Here is a 22187-nt window from a genome sequence, read left to right as displayed (position 1 = left end):
AGGGACAGGAGTAAGCCCTGAGAATGGTCAAGTGTGGCCCAAAAACAAAACAAGAAAACTATTATTATTTTAATGGGAGGCAAACACGTTACCTGCTGTGCTATCACTCCAGCCTGAGTGATAGCACAGCGGTAGGGCCTTTGCCTTGCGCGCAGCCAGCCTGACCAAGCCAGGTTCGATTCCTCCGCCCCTCTTGGAGAGCCTGGCAAGCTACCAAGAGTATTCAAAATGCCAAACACAGTAACAAGAAGTCTCACAATGGAGACGTTACTGGGCCCGCTCGAGCAAATCGATGAACAACGGGAGGAGAGTGTTTGTTTTTTTTGTTTGTTTTAATGGGAGGTGGGCTATTGGAGGGCTCACCCAGTGATGCTCAGGGATGACTCTTTGCTCTATGCTTAGGGATCACTCCTTGGGGTGCTCAGGGGACCTGATATGGGGCCATGGGCTTTGTGAGGAGGTAAGGGCTCTGCATTTCACAGGATAGGAAGTATGAGGGGCTTGTGGGCTGCGTCCAGGACATGCACCACAAGACTGGACCCAGCGCACCCAGCTCTCTCCTGCCGCGTTTTCCCCAGAATCTGGGTATTGCAGCACCCCTCACCACTCTCTCCATGTCAAGGAGGTCTCCCTGCCCACCTTCCTGTGAGGGCACCCGGCCCCCCGAACACCCAGGTGGAAGTTCTTCCCTACCCCGGGCCAGACCCCAGGTGGGTGCCCACCTGCCCCATTGGCAACTCACCGCCCGGCTGACCGACAGGAAGTTATTCAGCAGCAGCAAGTTCGTCCACCAAGCCCTGCGACAGCTGTCCAGGTGGAACTGGGGCACCTCCCACACGGGACCCCAGGGCACGAGCGAGAACAGGGTCACCGACAGGCACACGGAGTACAGGTGAAGGGGCTGCAGCCTGCCAGGAAGAGAGGACATGGGGGGACCCTGGAGCAGGGCCAGGAGATGGGCGTCCAGCGCGGCTGCCACGAGCCACCCTATGGGTGCCCAGATCCCTCGGCGCGTGCCCATCATACACAGACACCCTGAGCGAAGGGCTTTGTCGCCATCACACCTCAAACACCTGCCAGGTGCCCCCGTGTCTCGCCTGAGACTCGGGCTCAGAGACTTTCCCGAGGCAGCCCCGCCACACAGCAGCCACGGTCTGTCCCTCTCCCTGGCCTTGGTCTGTGGCTTCTTGGAAAGTTCGCGTCTAAGTTAGATGATGTGTCATGAGCCCACTGTAGGCAGAGGCTGAGCAGTATCAAGATTTGAGTTCTGGGACTGTAAAAAGTATGTATAGACAACATGGCAGATACATACGGCAAGACACTCACCTTGCCTGCAACCAACACTGGTTCAATCCCTGGCATCATGAAGGGTCTCTGGAACCCCACCAGGAGGAAGCCCCGAGCACAGAGTCAGGAGGAGAAAGCCCAGACCTTTGCTGGCTGTGACCCCGAATTACAACATAAGCCCAAAAAGAGGCAGATTTCCAGTTGTAAAAAAAAAAACATCTTGAGGGGGCTGGAGCGATAGCACAGCAGGTAGGGCGTTTGCCTTGCATACGGCTGACCCAGGTTCGATTCCCAGCATCCCATATGGTCCCCTGAGCACCGCCAGGAGTAATTCCTGAGTGCATGAGCCAGGAGTAACCCCTGCGCATCATCAGGTGTGACTCAAAAAAAAATTGAAAAAAAATCTTGATGGGGGTTGGAGCTATAGTAGAGTGGATAAGGTGCTTGCCTTGCATCCAGCTGACCCGGGTTCAATCCCTGACATCCCATATGGTCTCTAAGCACTGCCAAGAGTGATTCCTGAGTGCAGAACCATGAGCACCTGCCGGGCATGGGTGACACCCCAGGTTTCCAGCCCAGGCTGTATCCCACCTGGCCAAGGGCAATCCTTGGGTGATGGTTGGAATAAAATACATCCGCCCATATCTATGTTTTTAAATCACCAAAGTTCTAAATATAGACCTGAACCCCTGCTAGTTTTCAGCAATCATTTTCATTCCCTCAAATCATTTTCCAGTCTGCCAATTCCAGTTCAGAATTGACGATGCCCAGGGCCTGTCCTGGCAGCTCAGGGCACAAGGCCAGCTCTGGGCAAGATGGCGCATCTCACCCAGAGTCAATTCAATGGAACCCATGAGGAGAGTTTCTCTCTCTTGTCTTCGAGAGCTGGACTCAGCTGTAAACTGACCTGCACTACATAGCCACAGTGACTAGAGAGATAAACCTACCTCATAAGGCGTCCGAGGAAGTATCTGAGTAGGAACTTGGGTGTTATCCCATCCTCTGAATTCTGGAGCAGCTTGAAAAGTGACTTTGCACTTAACCAGCCGCTGGAAGAGAAGGTCGCGGTGACGTCTCATCAGTGGCGGTTCATTGCGGATCCAATGAGTATCATACCACAGGCATAGACATGGCTGAGATTTCATAGGATGAGGGTTTCCTTCTTGCTCATGCCTCTCGCACTAAGCCAGTGCCCTGAGCTCAGCACTCCGGGAGCCAAGCTGATGGAGAGCCCCCCCTCCCTGCCAGGGGTTAGGGTGCTTGCCTGGCACGTGGCTGGCCCGAGTTCTACCCCTGGCATTGCAGAGGGTCCTCTGAGCACCGCCAGGAGTGATTCCTGCACACTGCAGGTGTGGCCCCAAACCAAAGATTCTTCATCTGGTACCTGCTGATAAATGCTACACCCAGAATCTTTAGCTAAAGAAAACTAGACCTTGGGTGGGGGTAGGGAGCTTGGCGGGAGGCAGCAGGGGGGCAGTAACTGGGAAACTGTGAGAGCACGTGAAAGGCCTGGGTTTCATTCCCACATTACAAGCCCCGCCAAGCACCACTCGGCCTCAGCACCAGGGTGATGTCATCCCCACCATGACCAAAATAACAGAAAGAGGAGAAAGCACTTGAGCAGGGCTAACTGCGGAGCTCTCATGTCAGAGCAGACAAGTGTACGAGCGCCTCTGGACCCTTTGGCATTTATACCCTTCTGCCTGTGGGTGTCCCCTCAAGAACCCGTGTTTTTCCTATCCCCCAAAAGAAGACTGGGGGCAGGGAGGGTTGGGGAGGCTGGACTGGAGATGAACCCAGGAGGATTGGTGAATATTCTCCCCTGCCAGGGAGATTTTCTTTTGAATCACAGCAAGCGGGATTCTCTCTCACAGGAGCTCTGTTTCTGGGCCTTCTACAGGAGCATGACAGGGTAGGGATGAGCACAGACAGCCCCACCCCAGCCTCCTGGTCATTTCAGGAGAGTGGGAGTCAGGGGCCTGAACAAGCTCACTCCTAACTGCTCCTTTGCGGGCTGCCCGGCCCTTCTCATAACTAACGAGGCACCATGAGGAATGAAGAGGTTCTGGGCAGAGAACCAGCTCAGGGACTGAGATCCCGAGACTTAGATGGAACAACCAAAAATAACACATTAGAAAGAGACGTTTGAGGTCGGCGTGAGAGGCAGCGATGCTTCCAGAGCACCACTGATGGCGGGTGTCTGACCCTATCAGCATAAACAGAGTGACATCGTGGTCAAGACCTGGTTTGGGCCTAACACAAACATCGTCGGGGTCTGACTCTAAGTTTGCTCGCTGGGGAGACCGTGCTCCCAGATTTCCTCTCTGAAGATGAAGCAGCTTCTTTGTCAGCAAACATCATCTCGTGGTCTCTGTAAAGATGCGTGCGGTTTCCATTCTCACTTATAGACAGATGGTGGGAATCGTATGGGATAGAAGATTGCTCAGCTTGGCATCGTGGCAATACCAATTTCTGGCTATTAGAATTACGTTCATGTTCAAATGCAGTTTTGGTTTAAAGGCACATGTGTCCTTTTTGAACCAAATCAAATGTCGGGCCAGTGGGATAATACTGGGGAGGGTTAAAGCACTTGTCTTCCATATGACCAACCCCAGTTCCATCCCAGGTACCATAGGGGACCCCTGAGCACCGCAAGGAGTGACCCCTGGGTACAGAGCCAGGAATAGTCCCTGAGTACCACTGGGTATAGTCCAAACCCTGCCCTCCAAAACAGGAAATCAAAAGAAAATTGTAAAAATAACAAACAGCGACCAAGATTGGCAATGAACAATAGAAGTGAACAGAGATAAAGACGGAGGAAACTTTGACAGAGAATGGCGGGGGGGGGGGGGGGGGGCGGGGGGGAGCATAGGTTTATCTGGTTCCATACTGCCAGCCCCCCAACAAACCCCCCACCCCGGAGTTCATCGTCTGAGGCTCAGACTGCAGTGGCAGAATCTCCCGGGGCCTAGTAACAGGCCAGGGTGTAAAATCCAAGAGTCTGGGGTGGGGCCTGAGACTCTGCATTTCTAACAACCAGGAAACAGCGCTGGCCTCTGAACTAGGATCTTAGAGGGGGGTCGAGGGCGTTTCTGGGGTCTCCCTGATGGCCCAGCACCTTTCTTGACCTTCGTTCCTCCCTCCTGGGGCAGTTCTCCAGCTTGAGCTTGGCCCTTGGCTGCGCCACCCGCATCTGTGCTTTCAGCTGCCTCCTGGCGCCCGGGGCACTGCCCACACGGCCTGCCCAGCACAGGGAGCCTTTCTGGCCTTGTGTTTACTAACCCACAGGATTCTGTTCTTTTGGCTGGTGCTTGGGGGCAGAATCCCCGCCCCGCACCGCCCCCACACACACCCACCCTAGGCCCTCACCAACACCTGGGCCCCTCCCCCCCCACCAGGCCAGCTCCTCCCCCTTTGAAGGCCCCATGGCCTTCATCATCGCCCTGTTTGCTGCCAACATGGCCCGACTCGCCCCTCTGGCGGCACTGGCGGGAGCAGCTGTCTCGGAGACGGGGTGTGGCATCCGGACTCCTCTCTCTCCTCCATGCGGAGAAACCACCACAGCCGAGCCTTGGCACCCCATGAGGAAACCGTTTCAAGGCCGTTTCAGGGGCCAAGGATGAGGCTCAGCTGTCGAGCATTTGCCTCGCTCGTGTGTGTGAGGTCCTGGTTCAATTCCTGGGCCCCCAAAATAAAACTTTCTAAGCTAGAGAGGGCTCAGAGGGCTGGAGCACAGGCAACCCCCAAGCACCATGGGCCTTGCCCAGGTGCCACCGAGCACGGCTGACCTGGGCACCACCAGCCTGCGTGGGACCCTGATCCTCCAAGGCTGACTGAGCCAGCACACACACATATGCAGCATGCACGCAGATAAAAGCCACATGCCTGTGTGTGCATTCTCCTACATATATGGCCATGCAGTGTGTGCATATGGACATTCATGCATAAACACACACATTTATATATATATATATGTTTCTATGGACTCAATATGCCAAATACCAGTAACAATGATAGATCTTGTTCTCCTAGCCCTGAAAGAGCACTGAATATGGCTCTTTTAAAATCTCAGGGCTAGGAAGAAGGAGACATTACTGGTGCCTGCTCGAGGCAATTGACGAACAACAGGATGATCGTAATCGTGATCGTGATCATTCTATGGACTTGGCTTGTTGGATCAAGAGCAAAATCAAATTAGGAAGTGTTGGGGGGTTCTTTTCATTTTTTCATTCAATTTTTTTATTTTGTTTTTGTTTGGGTCCATGCCTGATGATGCTCAGGGATTACACCTGGTTCTGTGCTCAAGAGTTACTTGGGGGACCCATATGAGATGCCAAGGGTTGAACTTGGATCGGCCATGAGCAAGGCAAACACCCTACCGCTGTACTCGATCAATCTCCAGCCCCTCGATCAATTTGTATTAAGGTATTGAGATTTGCAGAAAATGACTGTTCACGCTTTGGGCTTACAGCCCTATGACCCACACACACACACACACACACACACACACACACACACACACACACACAGCGCCAAGAGCTGGGTGGGCCCGTTTCCCCACCCAGGGCTGCGGTGAAGGGCAGCGGGAGCCGCCTGGCGGGAGCTGCTTCTCTGCTGCCCCCGTGGCGCCTTCGCTGCCGCAGAGTGCGAGCTTATCAACAGGATGTGTGGGTCACTCGGGAGAGGCTCCGTTGTTCGGCCCCAACAGTCTCTCCAGCTTCCTCTTCGCTGTGACAGCAGGAGGGTTCCGAGATAGAGCAGGGCGCAGGGGTGACAGTGAGCTAGTCCCTTCACTCACTAAAGAAAGACAACACACACACACAGAGGCACACACATACACACACACAGGGGCATACACACACTCATATGCACACACAGAGACACACATACACACACAGGGCATACCCCCCACACACACACACCCAGGGGCATACACACATTCATATACACAGAGGCACACACACATTCACATATGCAGACACAGAGAGAAACACATACAGATACTCAGATACACATATAAACACAAACACACTCAGACACACACATACACTCATACATACACATACATACACGCATAGACACACACATAATGTATATACATACACTCACACACACATACACACTCATACATATACTCAAAGACACACATATATACATACACTCATACACACATACACATATACACACTACTCATTACAGGTATATAAACACACGCATACACATTCATAAACACATACTCATACACACATTCACATATACATATATACATACATATACACAGAGTCATACGCACTCAGACACATACACTCACACACATACACATACACACTCATAAACACATACTCATACATGCATTCACATATACATACTCATACACAGAGTCATACGCACTCAGACACATACACTCACACACATACATACTCACTCATGCGTGCACGCGTGCGCGCACACACACACACACACACACAGAGCCCCAGGTACCAGCAGGCACAGAGCAGAGCAAACCCCGAGTCACCTGATGAGGAAGAAGGTGTCGACGGCCAGGTAGAAGGGGCCACTCCGCGAGTAGAGGTGCAGCGGGCTCCGGGGGACCCTGCTCTTCCACTCGAGCACGTTATCTGGAACAGATGCGGGAAAGGAGATTCTCTTGAGTGTGAGGAAATTGCGGGGTTTCAAGAGCAACATCGTGCAATTGTATCGGGGGTCGAGTGCATCCATCCCATGATCCCCTGAAAGGTCATCTTGGCCTGGGCATCAACGCTGGTGGCCAAGACAGGCCCTCTCTGGACTCTCATGGCTTCCCCCGCCCCAAACTGAGATGTGGTTGGCCCCTCTGGACACCACGTCGGGGTGAATTCTTGGAGAAGACTGTGAATGCTTAGTCTGGCTGCTTCTCCCACGGGAAAGGAAGTGGGTGAAGGACCTTAGCTCTTTAGAGGCCAGGCATGTGAAACTCGGGAGACAGGGGGTCACCTGAGGTAGCCTAAGAGGCAGCCTGCAGCCTCTGGACACCACCCGCAGACCCGCCGTGGGAAATAATGCTCTGGTTCTAAACCAGATGGGAGCCTGTAGTCTCTTGCTCTCCTGCTGTGACAACCCCCGTGGGAGAGTCACCCCCCACTCCCATTCCAAGGGCTCAGAAAGGCTCCGCACCCAAAGACAGCCACGCGGTCATCTGAGCGGTGTGCCCGGACATGACCCAGAGGAGACTCAAGGCCCGGATGCCGTCCAGTGCTGGGCATGTGCTTCCGGGTGTCTCCGGCGTCCAGACGGTCGACACACTCTTCTGCCAAGAAAGGCAAATCAGCACATGGGCCACGGCCTCGGGGAACCCTGGGTGGGAGCAAAGGTGTGACTGCTCATGCCGTGGCCAGCCTTAGAGCAGCCCGGTACAACCTCGAGAACCTGCTCTCTGCACACTCGGGCCGGCCCTGATCTCTCCTCTGGTCCCCTCTTGACCCGTCTGAGGCCCTGGGAAAATGTTTTACTCCTCTCCTCCTCCCCACCACGACCCACTTAACCTGGATCCAGACTCCCAGGCAGGCCCCTTCACTCCTGGAGCCTGTCTCCTCATTTTAAAATGAGCGTGCGGGGCCAGAGACAGAGAGGGAGAGAACTTGCATGCAGCAGACCCTGGTTCGAATCCCAGCACCACATACAGTCCCCCAAGCATCGTCAGGGGTCACTCAGAGCACAGAGCCAGGAACATCCAGGAACATGGCCAGGTGTGGCCCCCAAAACTCAAATAGTTATTGTTATTTTGGTTATTGGATCCAACAGGGGTAACCACATGCAAGGCAAGTTAGCCAACCTACCACACTATCTCTCTGGGCTGCCCCTGATCGCTTTTTATGGCCCTGTTTGGACTATGCACCTCAACCTGCCTGACCCAGATGCACATGCTCTAAAAATCTGTGGCCATTCTTGTTTCAGAGTGTGTGCAAGTAGGTGCGTGATCTTTTGCCTTGCCACGTGAGCAGGAGGACATAATTTTTGGTTTGAATTTGGTTTGGTTTGGTTTGGTTTGGTTTGGTTTGTTTGGGAGCTACACCTGGTGATGCTCAGGGATAACTCCTGGCTATATGCTCAGCAATCACTTCTGGCAGTGCTCAGGGGACCATATGGGATGGTGGAGACAGAACCCGGGTTGGTCTCCTGCAAGGCAAATGCCTTCCTCGCTGAACTCTCTCTCCAGCCCTGAACACTCCTAACTTTTAACTGAAACACAACCCAGGTGACACTGCTCTCAGCCACACCCCTACTTGCCTGGAAAAGGGACTCTGGCCCTGGAATACCCAGCCAGGCTTAATCCGTTCACTCCCCTGCCTCGGTTTCTCTGGAAACCATTCTCCTCGTGAGAGACAGGAGGTCCTGAGTCGACTGTGTGGTTGCCGCGCTGGACACTGTGACCCAGAGTCGTTGGGGCTGGGCTTGTCCAGTGCACCCCAAGCACAGCACGCGCTCTGAGGGAGCACAGGGACACATGGGAGACCATGCTGCATTGCAAGCTGAGCACATGTGAGGCTGGCTGGGGTGCAGAGGGGAGGGAAGCCCCGGAGTCGCCGGGGAGCTGCGATACCTACTTCGTTCTTGGCTGGGGACCCCTGGGCCCAGCGTGCTGTCCCTCTGCCCGCTCCGCAGCCGGTCGCTCAGGTGCAGGCTCCCATAATGGGCTGGCGGTGCCCGGGGCTCGGAAGATGCTGCCCCGCCCCGGAAGGCTACATAGAAGGTTCCAGCCAGAGGCAGGGCGGGACCCAGCAGGGTGAAGAACCTGCAGAGAGTAAAGCAGTGGCTTGACCCAGTGGCAACAGAGACGCTAACAGAGCCGCCAGGACCCCCCCATACACACACGGCGAAAGCCCCTGCCCGAATGCGGCCCACTGCAAGGGCGGAAGTGATCCATCCTTTCAGTGATGGGCAGCGTGGGATGGATCCCGACCAGGCACCTGCAGGGCCCGGCGCCGCCGCTGGGGGCGCTCTGCCCCCGACCGGATCCTGGGTGGCTTTTCTGGGGGTTGGCTATGCTTGGAGATCCCTCTCAGCTCAGGCCTCAGGGGTTGCTCCTGGGTGCTCTGGGGACCGTGAGGCGCTGCAGACCCAAGCCGGCCTCAAACGTAAGGCAAGAGCCCTAACGCGGAGCCTCACTGCTCGCTGACTCCTGGAAATGGAATTCTAATATAGAAATGGGGAAGAAAAAAATCAAAAAGCAAGATAAAACATTAATAGATCTTATCAAACTCCTTAAAATTGTTTGCTTTGTTTTGGTGTGTGCGTATGTGCATGTGTATGTGCGTGCATGTGTGTGCATGCCTTCATGTGTGTGCGTTTGTGTGCATGCATGTGAGTGCATGTGTGTGTGCATGTGTGTGTGTGTTTGGTGCTAGGGATAGAACTCAGGCAAGGCATGCTCTCTATCCCCAGCCAATACTTAGCCCACCTTCTTATCACTGTAAGGAGTTGGTCACTTCTCAGATGCCCATTCTCAACTGAGACCTTTGGGATATCTCAGGAGGGGGGCGGGCCAGACACCCCATTAACAGAGCCCCAGCTGCCGCTCCCACACCCACAGCTCTGCCATGTCCTGCCTTCAGCCATATCGCCCAGTTCAATATTCTGACTTTTCTGCAACATGTCACATCTCCAAACCCTCCAACACTGACATCCCAGTAGGGGCACACCAGATCGGATGGATGTACATGAAGCCAACCATTCTTGAGTAACAAACATTAGCACAGAAGCGTAACTTGTAACAACCGCTTAGTAAACCCTCAGACCAGGGCTTCACGTCCCCATGGGGAGACACAACAATTTTCACCTACAGAAATATTTTCTGATCATTCTGTTAGCCATTTATGGGTAACAAGTAATATAAATTATTGTGGGCTTGCTATGGGGGCAGGCTAGAGGGGTGGTTGGGAAAATGGAGACAGCGGTGAAGGGAAGGTGGTAGAGTTGGTGGGTTTGGGATTGGAATATTGAATGCCTAGTAACAAATCATCATGAATAATTTTGTAAACCACAGTGTTTAAATAAAGTGGAGGAGAAAAAACTGAGAGAGAGAGAGAGAGGAGGAAAGAAAGAAAGGAAGAAGGAAGGAAGGAAGGAAGAAAGAAAGAAAGAAAGGAAGGAAGGAAGGAAGGAAGGAAGAAAGAAAGAAAGAAAGAAAGAAAGAAAGAAAGAAAGAAAGAAAGAAAGAAAGTTGCCTTATACGTGACCACCCAGGTTTGATCCCCTATACTGCTATGGTGTCCTGAGCCTCATCAACGTGATCCCTAAGCACAAAATCAGAGTAATCCCTGAGTACCACAAGTTGTGACCAAAAAATAAAACTACCAAAACATCATAAATCAACACAATAAAAAATCACCAAAACACAGCAGAAAATATTTGCAGCTGATAAGACTAAGGATCCATAGTCTTTATATCTAATAATAAACCTTAAAATGAAAGATGGGCTGGAGCGATAGCACAGCAGGTAGGGCGTTTGCCTTGCAAGCAGCCAACGTGGCCAACCCAAGTTTGATTCCTCTGCCCCTCTCAGAGAGCCCGGCAAGCTACTGAGAGTATCTCGCCCGCAAAACAAAGCCTGGCAAGCTCCCTGTGATGTATTCGATATGCCAAACAAGTCTCACAATGTTACTGGATGCGCTCGAGCAAATCAATTAACAACGGGAGGATAGGGACAGTGAAAATGAATGATGAGGGGTCCGAGATAGTACATGCATAAGGGGCGAGTTGACCCCTGTTCAATGCTACCTACACTGCATAGGGTCCCCTGAGGCCCTTGGCAGGAGTCAGCCCTGAACAGAGGGACAAGAGTAACCCTGAGCAGTGCAGGGGTGGCCCCAAAACAAAATAACAATAAATCAAGAGTGCAGCTAAAATTGTTGTGGGGAAGAGTGAGGAGTGGGGGTTAATTTAACAGATGAACCTGGGGGAAAACTCCCATTCCCAAATTCTTACATGTACCCAAAGCCAATTCGTTTAGTTCCCTCATGGGTGCCAGTTTTTTGTCAAGGTAGATTTGGAGATTGGAGGCAGCGAGGATACAGATGAGGAAGCTTCTCGTCAGGGGCTGCATGGGTGAGGTTTGTTGCTGTTTGTCTGTCTGGGTGTTTACTTCGTTACTTTTTTAGTGAGAGAGCATTGCTTACAAGTGCTGAAGCCCGGGTACACCATTTGTGGGAGAAGGCAAGGCCTGGATAAAAAAAATGCATCCTCAGCCCAGGAGAGGAGCAGGAATATTTGGGGAACAAACACATCCCCCCAATTCAGCAGCCCCTTCCCTCCCTGATCAGGTTTGTGCTCTGACTGAAGTGAATGTAGATGCCTCCCTGCAAGGCAGCCCTGGGCATTCAGCAAAGGAACTATCGGTGTGGTGTGGTGTGGTGTGGTGTGGTGTGGTGTGGTGTGGTGTGGTGTGGTGTGGTGTGGTATGAGTGTAGTGTAAATATGGTGTGAGTCTGGTGTGGTGTGAGTGTGGTGTGGTGTGGTGTGCTGTGAGTGTGGTGTGGTGTGAGTGGTATTGTGTGAGTATGGTGTGAGTATGGTGTAAGGTGGTGTGGTGTGGTCTGCTGTGAGTGTGGTATGGTGTGAGTGGTGTGAGTGTGGTATGGTGTGGTGTAGGTGTGAGTGTGGTGTGAGTGTGGTGTGGTGTGATGTGAGGGTGGTGTGGTGTGAATGTGGTGTGAGTGCGGTGTGGAGTGGTGTGGTGTGAGTGTGGTGTGGTGTGGGTGTGGTGTGATGTGGGTGTGGTGTGGTGTGAATGTGGTGTGAGTGCGGTGCGGTGCGGTGTGGTGTGGTGTGGTGTGGTGTGAGTGTAGTGTGAGTGTGGTGTGGTGTGGTGTGGGTGTGTTGTGATGTGGGTGTGGTGTGGTGTGAATGTGGTGTGAGTGCGGTGTGGTGTGGTGTGAGTGTGGTATGGTGTGGTGTGGTGTGAGTGCAGTGTGAGTGTGGTGTGGTATGAGGGTAATGTGAGTGTGGTGTCAGTGTGCTGTGGTGTGGTGAGTGTGCTGTGGTGTGAGTGTGGTGAGTGTGATGTGGCATGGTATGAGTGTGGTGTGAATGTGGTGAGTGTGGTGTGATGTGAGTGTGGTGTGGTGTGAATGTGGTGTGAGTGCGGTGTGGTGTGGTGTGGTGTGAGTGTGGTGTGGTGTGAGTGTGGTGTGATGTGGTATGGGTGTGTTGTGATGTGGGTGTGGTGTGGTGTGAATGTGGTGTGAGTGCGGTGTGGTGTGGTGTGAGTGTGGTATGGTGTGGTGTGGTGTGGTGTGAGTGCGGTGTGAGTGTGGTGTGGTATGAGGGTAATGTGAGTGTGGTGTCAGTGTGCTGTGGTGTGGTGAGTGTGCTGTGGTGTGAGTGTGGTGAGTGTGATGTGGCATGGTATGAGTGTGGTGTGAATGTGGTGAGTGTGGTGTGGTGTGGGGTGGGTGTGGTGTGATGTGGGTGTGGTGTGGTGTGAATGTGGTGTGATGTGGGTGTGGTGTGGTGTGAATGTGGTGTGAGTGCGGTGTGGTGTGGTGTGAGTGTGGTGTGGTGTGAGTGTGGTGTGAGTGTGGTGTGATGTGGTATGGGTGTGGTATGGTGTGAATGTGGTGTGAGTGCGGTGTGGTGTGGTGTGGTGTGAGTGTGGTGTGGTGTGGTGTGGTGTGAGTGCAGTGTGAGTGTGGTGTGGTATGAGGGTAATGTGAGTGTGGTGTCAGTGTGCTGTGGTATGGTGAGTGTGCTGTGGTGTGAGTGTGGTGAGTGTGATGTGGCATGGTATGAGTGTGGTGTGAATGTGGTGAGTGTGGTGTGATGTGAGTGTGGTGTGAGTGTGGTGTGAGTGTGGTGTGGTGTGAGTGTGGTGTGGTATAGGGTGATTGGTGTGGTGTGTGAGTGTGATGTGGTATGGTGTGAGTGTGGTGTGGTGTGACTATGGTGTGGTGTGAGTATGGTATTTTGTGGTGTGAGGGCGGTCAGCACAAGCAAGCAAGTGACAGCCCCACACAGAGCTCCCAGCCCCGACCTGAGGTGAGACACAGTGACTCACAGACACACGGCTGCAAACAGGTCCAGGGGGAACTTTCCAGACGCACACCTGGCCGCACGCCTGCGAACCAAGGAGGAAGAATTCTGTGCAAAGAGAGTGAGGGAAGGGGCCTCAAACGGAGCGCCTCGGAATTTCAAAATACCTACCGGGAGGAAAGGAAGGTGTATTAGCCATCCCCGCGTCTGCAGTAAACACGCTTGTCTACGCTCCTTCCCCGCTATGGTAATCCGAGGCCACAGCCAGCTCCCTGCTCTGCCACGGTCACTCCCTGCGGGGCCCAGGGGACCGTCCTGGTCACTGAGCCCAGGCCTCCTGCATGCTGAGTGTGTGCACAGCCCCTTGCACTGTCTCTCCAGCCCTCGTGCCTGTGATTTCTTTTTTGAGTTCTTTAATTAAATTTTTTTAAATGAATCACCATGAGGTACAGTTACAGACTTACAAACTTTTGTGCTTACGTTTCAGTCATACAATGATCAAGAAAGGGACCCTCCTTTCGTGCCTGTGATTTCTAAAAGCAAAACTTGCCTGAAAAGTGCAGCTAATGTTCACTATCTCTGGCTTATGGGGGGCCCGAGCTGGCGCCAGAGCTGCGATGGGAGCACCTAACTCAGCCCACGCAGCGTGGGCCCCGGCCTCGCATGCTCCCAGCCACTCCAGTCTCACTCTCCAGCCCTCACAGTGCCTCAGGTGACTGTGAACACCAGCTAAGACATCACAGCTGCTCAAATAGATCTGGGACAAGCCCCCCAGTGAGAAAGTGGGTCTGCAAAACGAAAGGAACCCTGAAGGTGCTGGGAAGGACCCCCCGAAACCCGCGAGGCTGGGCTGGAGGATGCCTGGCAGAATCCCAGGCTGGACCTCCGCTCGGCTTGTCCCCGGCTGCCTCAGAACCCCCAGAAACAATCACCGCCCTGCTGTGGGCAACCCAGAGAATTTCCATTTCTAACCCCAAAGACTCTTCCCACTTGTTGCACCAGTGCCCTTTCCTCAAAATCCCCCTGTATGGGTCATAATTATTTTTAACCCGCACGGCAAATCCTGGCAAGCTACCCGTGACATATTCGATATGCCAAACATAGTAACAAGTCTCACATTGTCACTGGGCCTACTCAAGCAAATCGATGAACAGCGGGAGGACAGTGACAGTGACATTTTATTCTGACTTCAACTCTGGTGAACACTCGTGTTTGTATTCACCTAAAAAATGAGGCTGACTGGGAAACACCTTTCAAAATGAGGTAAACACCTTTCAAAAGCGAGGAAGGCGATTGCCTTGCACACAGCCACCCTGGGGTCCTATTCCCCCGCACTATACAGGGTCCCCCGAGCACACCAGGACTCAGTCCTGAACACAGAGCCACGAGGAAGTCCTGAGCACTGCCAGGTGTGGGCTCGAATCCAAAAAGAAAAAAGAAAAACAATAAAACCATATGTTCAATGACAGACCAAGATAAAGAAGTTGTTCTACAGTCTTTTCCTTCAAATCGATGATAAAGAAAGCAAAGGCGTAATGTCAACATTTCTTACATGGTTGCACAAGTATTTAGCTACTTAATTTAACGGATCTCAAAACTGTCAAAGAATCATGACTTTCTCAATGAGTATCTGTGGCACATGGCTTCAGCATTTTTTTTTTCTTTTTGGGTCACACCCAGCGATGCTCAGGGGTTATTCCTGGCTCTGCACTCAGGAACAACTCCTGACGATGCTTAGGGGACCATATGGGATGCCGGGGATTGAACCCAGGTCGGCCGCATGCAAGGCAAACGCCCTACCCGCTGTGCTATCACTCCGGCCCCCTGGCTTAAGCATTTTTTTTTTCCCCAACATTTCATCAATGTTTCTGAAGATACCAACATTTGGGGTTTTTTTTGTTGGTTTTTTTTTTTTGCCCTTTGGGTCACATCCCATCCGGCAATGCATAGGGGTTACTCCTGGCTAATGCACTCAGGAATTACTCCTGACGGTGCTTGGGGGGACCATATGGGATGCTGGGAATCAAACCTGGTCGGCCACGTGCAAGGCAAATGACATATCTGCTATGCTATCACTCCAGCCCCAGATACCGACATTTGAAACTTGCTGTTTAACCTCTTACACATCTTACCTTAATATATATATATATGAACATGTCATATCTATATAAATAAATACTTGGGGCTAGAGCGATAGCACAGCGGGTAGGGCGTTTGCCTTGCACGTGGCCAACCCGGGTTCGATTTCCAGCATCCTATATGGTCCCCCAGGAGTAATTCCTGAGTGCAAAGCCAGGAGTAACCCCTGTGCATTGCCGGGTGTGACCCAAAAGGAAAAAAAAAAGTTAATATAGAAAGACAATCACAGTGACCATTTTAAGCCGGAAGCTCTTTTCGTGAAAATCCTGAAAGACTCTGGAAATCAGACCCGTTTCCCTGGGGACTAACAGGCATTTAGATCCTGGAGGGCCCCAGCCAGAATTACCTTGAAGGTCCCAGAGAGTTCAGGCCAGACTGAAAGGTCTCGTCCATCCCTCTCTGGGCCCTGGAAGAGGCTGTCACTCGAGAAGATTGTTTCCCAGAATCCCACAGCGAGGAGGTGACAACCAGGGCCAGTCCCCAGTCTAATACAACGCACTTCCCTCACACAGTCCCTGCTCAGAAGGACCACAGCAGAAATTCCTTCATGGTAGTGTGGGCCGTGGTCAGCATCCAGCTGCTACACCCAGTGCAGGCCTTTTCTTGTCGGCAGGGTGTTCCTCTCCGGCCCAGGCTTTAAGAAGCGAGGGTCAACCAGGAGCCCCCGTCGTGATGACGGGGACCTGAGCAGGGGAGGGGCAGTGTTGGGGTGCTGCTTCAGTGTTGAGGGTCCCCACCTCTGCAGAGACCACCCTCCCTCTGGCAGGTATCTCCACTTACCCAGCAAAGACATCCTTGTCACCTCCTCTTTGGAGCAAGAGTCAGGGACGCACACCCCCACGCTGTAGTCGGTGCCGTCCTGGAAGACAGAGCACAGCGGCCTTGAGCCTCTTCAGCCAAGTCAGGCAGAAACGCATCGTCAGGGTCTGTCGGGAGCAGGGTGGGCAGAGGGCTGCCAGCATCTGTGGACGTGGCCCCGCTCCCAGCCGGGCTCTGCGCTTCAGGCACCTGTACTGACAGGGAAATTCGGTAACGTGTCAGACTTCCCCGAGGGACTGATTCGAAAGGCAGCGGCATGCGGAGATAATCCATCTCGTAGCATGTCTGTGCCATATCACAAGTCCTGAAGAGCCGGTGGACCCCTGTGAAACCCCCTCCTGAGGGAAGAATCACACCCAGGCCCAGGAGGCCTGTAGAGAGACAATTACCGCTGACTGGTTTTAACAATCAAAGGCTGGGAACAACCTAATTATTCAGTAACAATTGGCACATGAAACAATTCTGAAATACTCAGATCACGTGAGAGCAAGTGAAAGTAAGCTGAGGTGTATGCAATGAATGGTGACTGCATTGAGCAGAACAGACATCGTTATGCGTTGGGAATAAATAGATGCTTAGATCAAGAGAGAGAGAAAAAAGAGTCGGTGGAACAGGGTCACAGCTCAAAGGGATGGTGGATGGTTGGCAGGCTAGACTCCAGCTCCATCCCGCGTGTGTCCCCTAAGCACCCCTGGGTCCTGGAAGTCTCCGAGCACTGTGGGGTGGCCCAGCCAGACACTGCCCGCCCTGACCAACACCGTGTCCGGGGCCCTCGCTTCCAACCTCTGGCCTGGTTGACTAAGAATCACCAGGAGGGTCTCCTGGATCCCCTGAGCACTGCAGGGATGGATACCCCGACGCCAGAAATGGCACTGATACTTCAGGAACCTGATGGGCCCAGAGGTGACTCCTGGCTCTGTGCTCTGGGGTTCCTCCCAGCGGTGATGAGGACCCAGCGTGGAGTCAGGACTCAGACCTGGGTCTCAGCATGCAGAGCCTGCTCTCAGCTGGTCACAATGTCTCTCTGGTCCCAGGAGTGGACACTTTGGGGCTGTGGGTGTGATGGGGGAGAGGGGGATAGCACCTGCCCTCAGGTGTGGAGCCCAGGGTTTGATCCCCCCGTCATGGATCCCGGGTCCCAGCCACACTGCCACTGTGAATCCCGGAATTCAGGCACACCACACCCAAGCACGGGCCCTTCCAACACCACCATGTGTGCGACCCCCGACTCAGAACAGCAACAAAGAGACAGAGAGGCTTTTGGGCGTGGTGACACACCTGCAATGCTCAGGGTTTACTCCTGGCTCTGCGTTCAGGAGTCATGGTGGGCATCCTAGGGATGCCGGGGATCGAACCCGGATCTGCCCAAGCGAGGCAAATGCCCTACCTATCACTCTGGTTCCTTTATTTTTTTTTAAGGATGATACAATTGCCCACAAATGAGCAAGTCGCCATTTCTTCAAGCAGAACATAATGGATCAAAGACTGATTTTATGAATAAATCAAACCAATCGTTAGAATCGTTATTCCAATAAAGCAAACAATACATTATAATTTTTTTTTTACAAAAAGAAGCCTCTCAGCTGGTTTTTCCCAAACCTGTAACTTACCTGATTGTGTAGATCTGGCCTTTTGTTCTGACATCAAAGCCGTTCATCTACTCTGGAACTGGGATATGACTTTTGAAGCTAACCCTCGGGGCATTATTATTTTAACCTACAGCAGGACAGACCGAGCGACCCCTCGCTCCAGTAGTTAACCATTACCTTCACATTTCATAGCATCAATTTTGGAACACTTGCTGTTAAACAGTCATTGTTATAAAACAACCAATAATGATTCCTTCATACTATTATGGACATCAAATCTCACTTTGAATTTAGAAGACCCTTCCTAGCCTTCTAAGTAGTCTTCTAAAAAAAAAGTCCTACTCCTCACCCCTTAGTCAAAGAATCAACAAGTGGGGGTCAGAGCAATAGTACAATGGTTAGAGTGTTTGCCTTGCGCACAGTCAACCTGGGTTTGATCCTCGGCATCCCATATGGTCCCCTGCAGGGAATAATTCCTAGGTGCAGAAAAGGAGTAACCCCTGAGCATCACCCAAGTGTGAACCCCCAAAATATTTTTTAAAAGGAATTAATGAGCTCCAGAGGTATAAACCCTCTGTGATGTCATGAACGCTGAAGGGGTCCATGGCCTGTCTGCCGGGACAACCTCAAATGTGCAGCGCAAAGCCCTGCTCTGACAAAGGGTGAGGGTGAGTGGGAAACTTCCTTCCTTCCATCCTCCCTTCCTTCCTCCCTCCCTTCCTTCCATCCTCCCTTCCTCCCTCCCTCCCTCCCTCCCCCCTCCCTCCTCCCTCCCTCCCTCCCTCCCTCCCTTCCTTCCTTTCTTCCTTCCTTCCTTCCTTCCTTTGGTTTTCTAAAACTGGCTGAGTCAGGAGTTCAGGTTCAGGCCCCTTGGCTTGGACCACACCCCAGGGGCTTCCTTAAGGGTTGGGGTACAGAGTAAGGTCAGCCTGGAGGAACTAGAGGCCCGGGAGAGAGCACCTCCTTGACCCTGACCCTGGAGGGGCTGAGCCTAGGAAGAGCCGAAAGGGCAGCCCACTGCTCTGAGTCCCGCTAGTGAGGCTGCTGCCGGAGATTTGACCTTGAATTTCCTACAAAGATCATGGCTGGGAGGAGGAAACCTGAAGGGTCTACATAACTGGTGGGAGCTACCATCAAAAGACATGGCCACTTCCGCTCACTGTTCAGTGCTTCGGTGTTTTTTTTTTTTTAATTTTTTTTTATTAGTGAAACACCATGAGGTACAGTTGTAGATTTACAATTTTTTGTGCTTGGGTTTGATTATACAATGATCAGATACCCATCCCTCCACCAGTGCCCATTTTCCACCACCATGGATAATATCTCCCCCATCCCCATCCTCCCATCTCCCCCTGCCTCTGTGGCAGGGCAATCCCCTGTGTTCTCTCTCTCCTTTTGGGTGTTGTGGTCTGCAAAAGAGGCATTGAGTGGCAAATATGTTCAGTCCATAGTCCACTTTCGACATGCATCTCCCCTCCTGGGAGGATCCTCCAAACACCCTTTATTTGGTGCTCCCTTCTCTATCTGAACTGCCCTTTCCTCTAGGATACCCGGCTGGCCACTAAGCTATGGAGTAATCCTCCTGGTGCTGATCTCAGCTATTCTTGGGTATTAATCTCCTATTTTGTTACTTTATGTCCCCCAGATGAATGCAATCTTTCTATGTCTATCCCTCTCTTTCTGACTCATTTCGCTTAGCATGATACTTTCCATGTTGTACCACTTGTATGTAAATTTCATGACTTCATCTTTTCTAACAGCTACATAGTACTCCATTGTGTAGATGTACCAAAGTTTCTTTAACCAGTCATCTGTTCTTGGGCATTCAGGTTTCTTCCAGTTTCTGGCTATTGTAAAGAGTGCTGCAATGAACAAACAAGTGCAGATGTCACTTCGACTGTACATTTTTGCCTCTCTGGGATATATTCCCAGGAGTGGTATTGCTGGGTCAAATGGGAGCTCAATTTCTAATTTTTTGAGAATCGTCCATACTGTTTTCCAGAAGGGCTGAACCAGTCGACATTCCCACCAACAGTGAAGGAGTGTCCCTTTCTCGCCACATCCGCGCCAGCATCGGTTGCTTTTGTTCTTTTGAATGTGGGCCAGTCTCTGAGGTGTGAGATGGTATCTCATTGTGGTTTTGATCTGCATCTCCCTGATGATTAATGATGTAGAGCATTTTCTCATGTGCTTTTTTGCCATTCGGATTTCTTCTTTGAGAAAGTTTCTGTTCATTTCATTGCCCCATTTTTGGATGGGGTTGGATGTTTTCTTCTTGTGGAGTTTAACTAGTATTTTGTATATCCTGGATATCAACCCCTTGTCAGATGTGTATTCGGCGAATATCCTTTCCCATTCTGTAGACTGTCTTTGTATTTTGGTCACTGTTTCTTTGGAGGTGCAGAAGCTTCTTAGTTTAAGATAGTCCCATTTATCTATCTCTGTTTTCACTTGCTCGGCCAGTGGCGTGGCATCTTTGAAGATACCATTAGCTTCAATGTCATGGAGGGTTTTGCCAACTTTGTCTTCAATGTACCTTATGGTTTCTGGTCTGATGTTGAGGTCTTTAATCCATTTTGATCTTACTTTTGTACACGGTGTTAGGCAGAGTTCTGAGTGCTTCGGTGTTTTGCAAGACGCCCTTTTGGAGAATCGCGCTGGGGGGAGCCTGTGCTGGCATGGGTAGAAAACCCGGAACTCCCGCGGACAACGTGGGCAGCCCAGCTCTGCCCTTCCAGTCACCTCTCTTCCGCTCCTTGCCAGGACATCTGAAGAGCTGATGTGGGCCAGAGTGATAGTCCAATGGGTAGGGCATTTGCCTTGCATGCAGCCAACCCGAGTTCAATTCCCAGCATCCCATATGGTCCCCCAAGCACCACCAGGAGTAATTCCCGAGTTTAACGCCAGGAGCAACCCCTGAGCATCGCCAGGTGTGACCCAAAAAAGCAAAATAAATAATAAAGAGCTGAAGCACCCCAAGTAGAGGGCAGTGAGCAGGTTCCCGCTGGTTCCTCCGCTGACCCCACCAACGCACCCAACTGCTCACCTGCCGAATGTGCAGCTTGCAGTACTGCCCACGGAAGTGGCCCCCGGGAGCTCGAGCAGAGAGGCACTCGCTGTAGGAGCCCAGCCGGTGTACATTTCCACTCAGAACGTTGCTCCCAAGCTTCCCCACGGAGTCATACACTGCAACACAATGCACAGGAGAAGGTGGGCTCCGTTAGGTTCCTGCAGTGTGTGCCGGGGGACCACGGGCCCTTGCTCTGCCTCTGTAACCTCTCCAACTTCAATGACTCAGGAAACAAGACAGAGAGGGATGCTTGTGGTGGTCCTGAGCCTGCACTGAGGGGACCAGAGAGGCATGGGCCGGTCACATGGCCTGCGTCTGGAAAGAAAAGAATTTCTGGTCTTAAAAATACAGATATTGGGGCTGGAGCAATAGCACAGTGGGTAGGGTGTTTGCCTTGCATGCGGTCGACCCAGGTTCAATTCCCAGCATTCCATATGGTTCCCTGAGCACCGCCAGGAGTAACTCCTGAGTGCAGAGCCAGGAGGAACCCCTGTGCATCACCAGTTGTGACCCAAAAAGCAAAAAAAAAAAAAAATAGATATTGGGGCTGGAGCGATAGCACAGTGGGGAAGGGATTTGCCTTGCATGCAGCCAGCCCGAGTTTGATTCCCAGCATCCCATATGGTCCCCCAAGCACTGCCAGGAGTAATTCCTGAGTGCGTGAGCCAGGAGTAACTCCTATGCCACTCCGGGTGTGACAAAAAACAAAAAAAAAACAAACAAACAAAATAGATATTGACCACCCATAGCTGCCGCCTTGACGACCCCACCCACCGGCCCTGCTCTTCAGACTCATAAGCTAAATCTCCAAGGAGATGCAAGGTCTAAACGGACACACCAGTCTCCCCGCTGAAAACTCTGGGGCGTGCTCGGGGGGACAAAGCCCCAGAAGCTACAACCACACACCCCACTGCTGCCACCACGCCGGGGGCCCAACACCACAGGTTCACTCAGAGTAACTGGAGACTCATCCCAGCTCTGCAGACCCTGATTTTGGGACCCTGTGTGTGAGCACAATGCTGAAACTCCAGTAGGCGCACAGGGAAGAAAGTGACAGAAAAGGGGCTGGGGTCATAGCATAGCGGGGAGGGTGTTTGTGCCTTGCACGTGGTTGACCCGGGTTCTATCCCTGTCATCCCATATGGTCCCCTGAGCACCGCCAACAGTGATTCCTGAGTGCAGAGCCAGGAGTAACCCCTGAGCATCACCAGGTAGGAGACCCAAAAAAGCAAACACAAAACAAACAAACAAACAAAAACCACTTACAGAAGCCAACA

General features: G+C 52.1%; 1 protein-coding gene across 1 annotated transcript in view; it reads right to left on the bottom strand.

Annotated features, from left to right (window-relative positions):
* Positions 1-22187, bottom strand: part of LOC130016296 (O-acyltransferase like protein-like) — a 47139-nt gene that overhangs the window by 11649 nt on the left and 13303 nt on the right. The window contains exons 3-10 of the mRNA XM_056106971.1: positions 20887-21026; positions 16213-16291; positions 13319-13460; positions 8871-9058; positions 7441-7620; positions 6803-6905; positions 2235-2336; positions 743-908 (exon numbers count right to left, since the gene is read on the bottom strand). Of these exons, the coding sequence (XP_055962946.1) occupies positions 743-908; positions 2235-2336; positions 6803-6905; positions 7441-7620; positions 8871-9058; positions 13319-13460; positions 16213-16291; positions 20887-21026 (1100 nt within the window). The remainder of the gene's footprint in view (positions 1-742; positions 909-2234; positions 2337-6802; positions 6906-7440; positions 7621-8870; positions 9059-13318; positions 13461-16212; positions 16292-20886; positions 21027-22187) is intronic.

The sequence above is a fragment of the Sorex fumeus genome, unplaced genomic scaffold (genome assembly GCF_029834395.1).
Source record: "Sorex fumeus unplaced genomic scaffold, SorFum_2.1 ptg000151l, whole genome shotgun sequence".
Taxonomy (NCBI): domain Eukaryota; kingdom Metazoa; phylum Chordata; class Mammalia; order Eulipotyphla; family Soricidae; genus Sorex; species Sorex fumeus.
The sequence above is the reverse complement of the archived record's forward strand: the minus strand, read 5'-3'. Positions and strand labels throughout refer to the sequence as shown.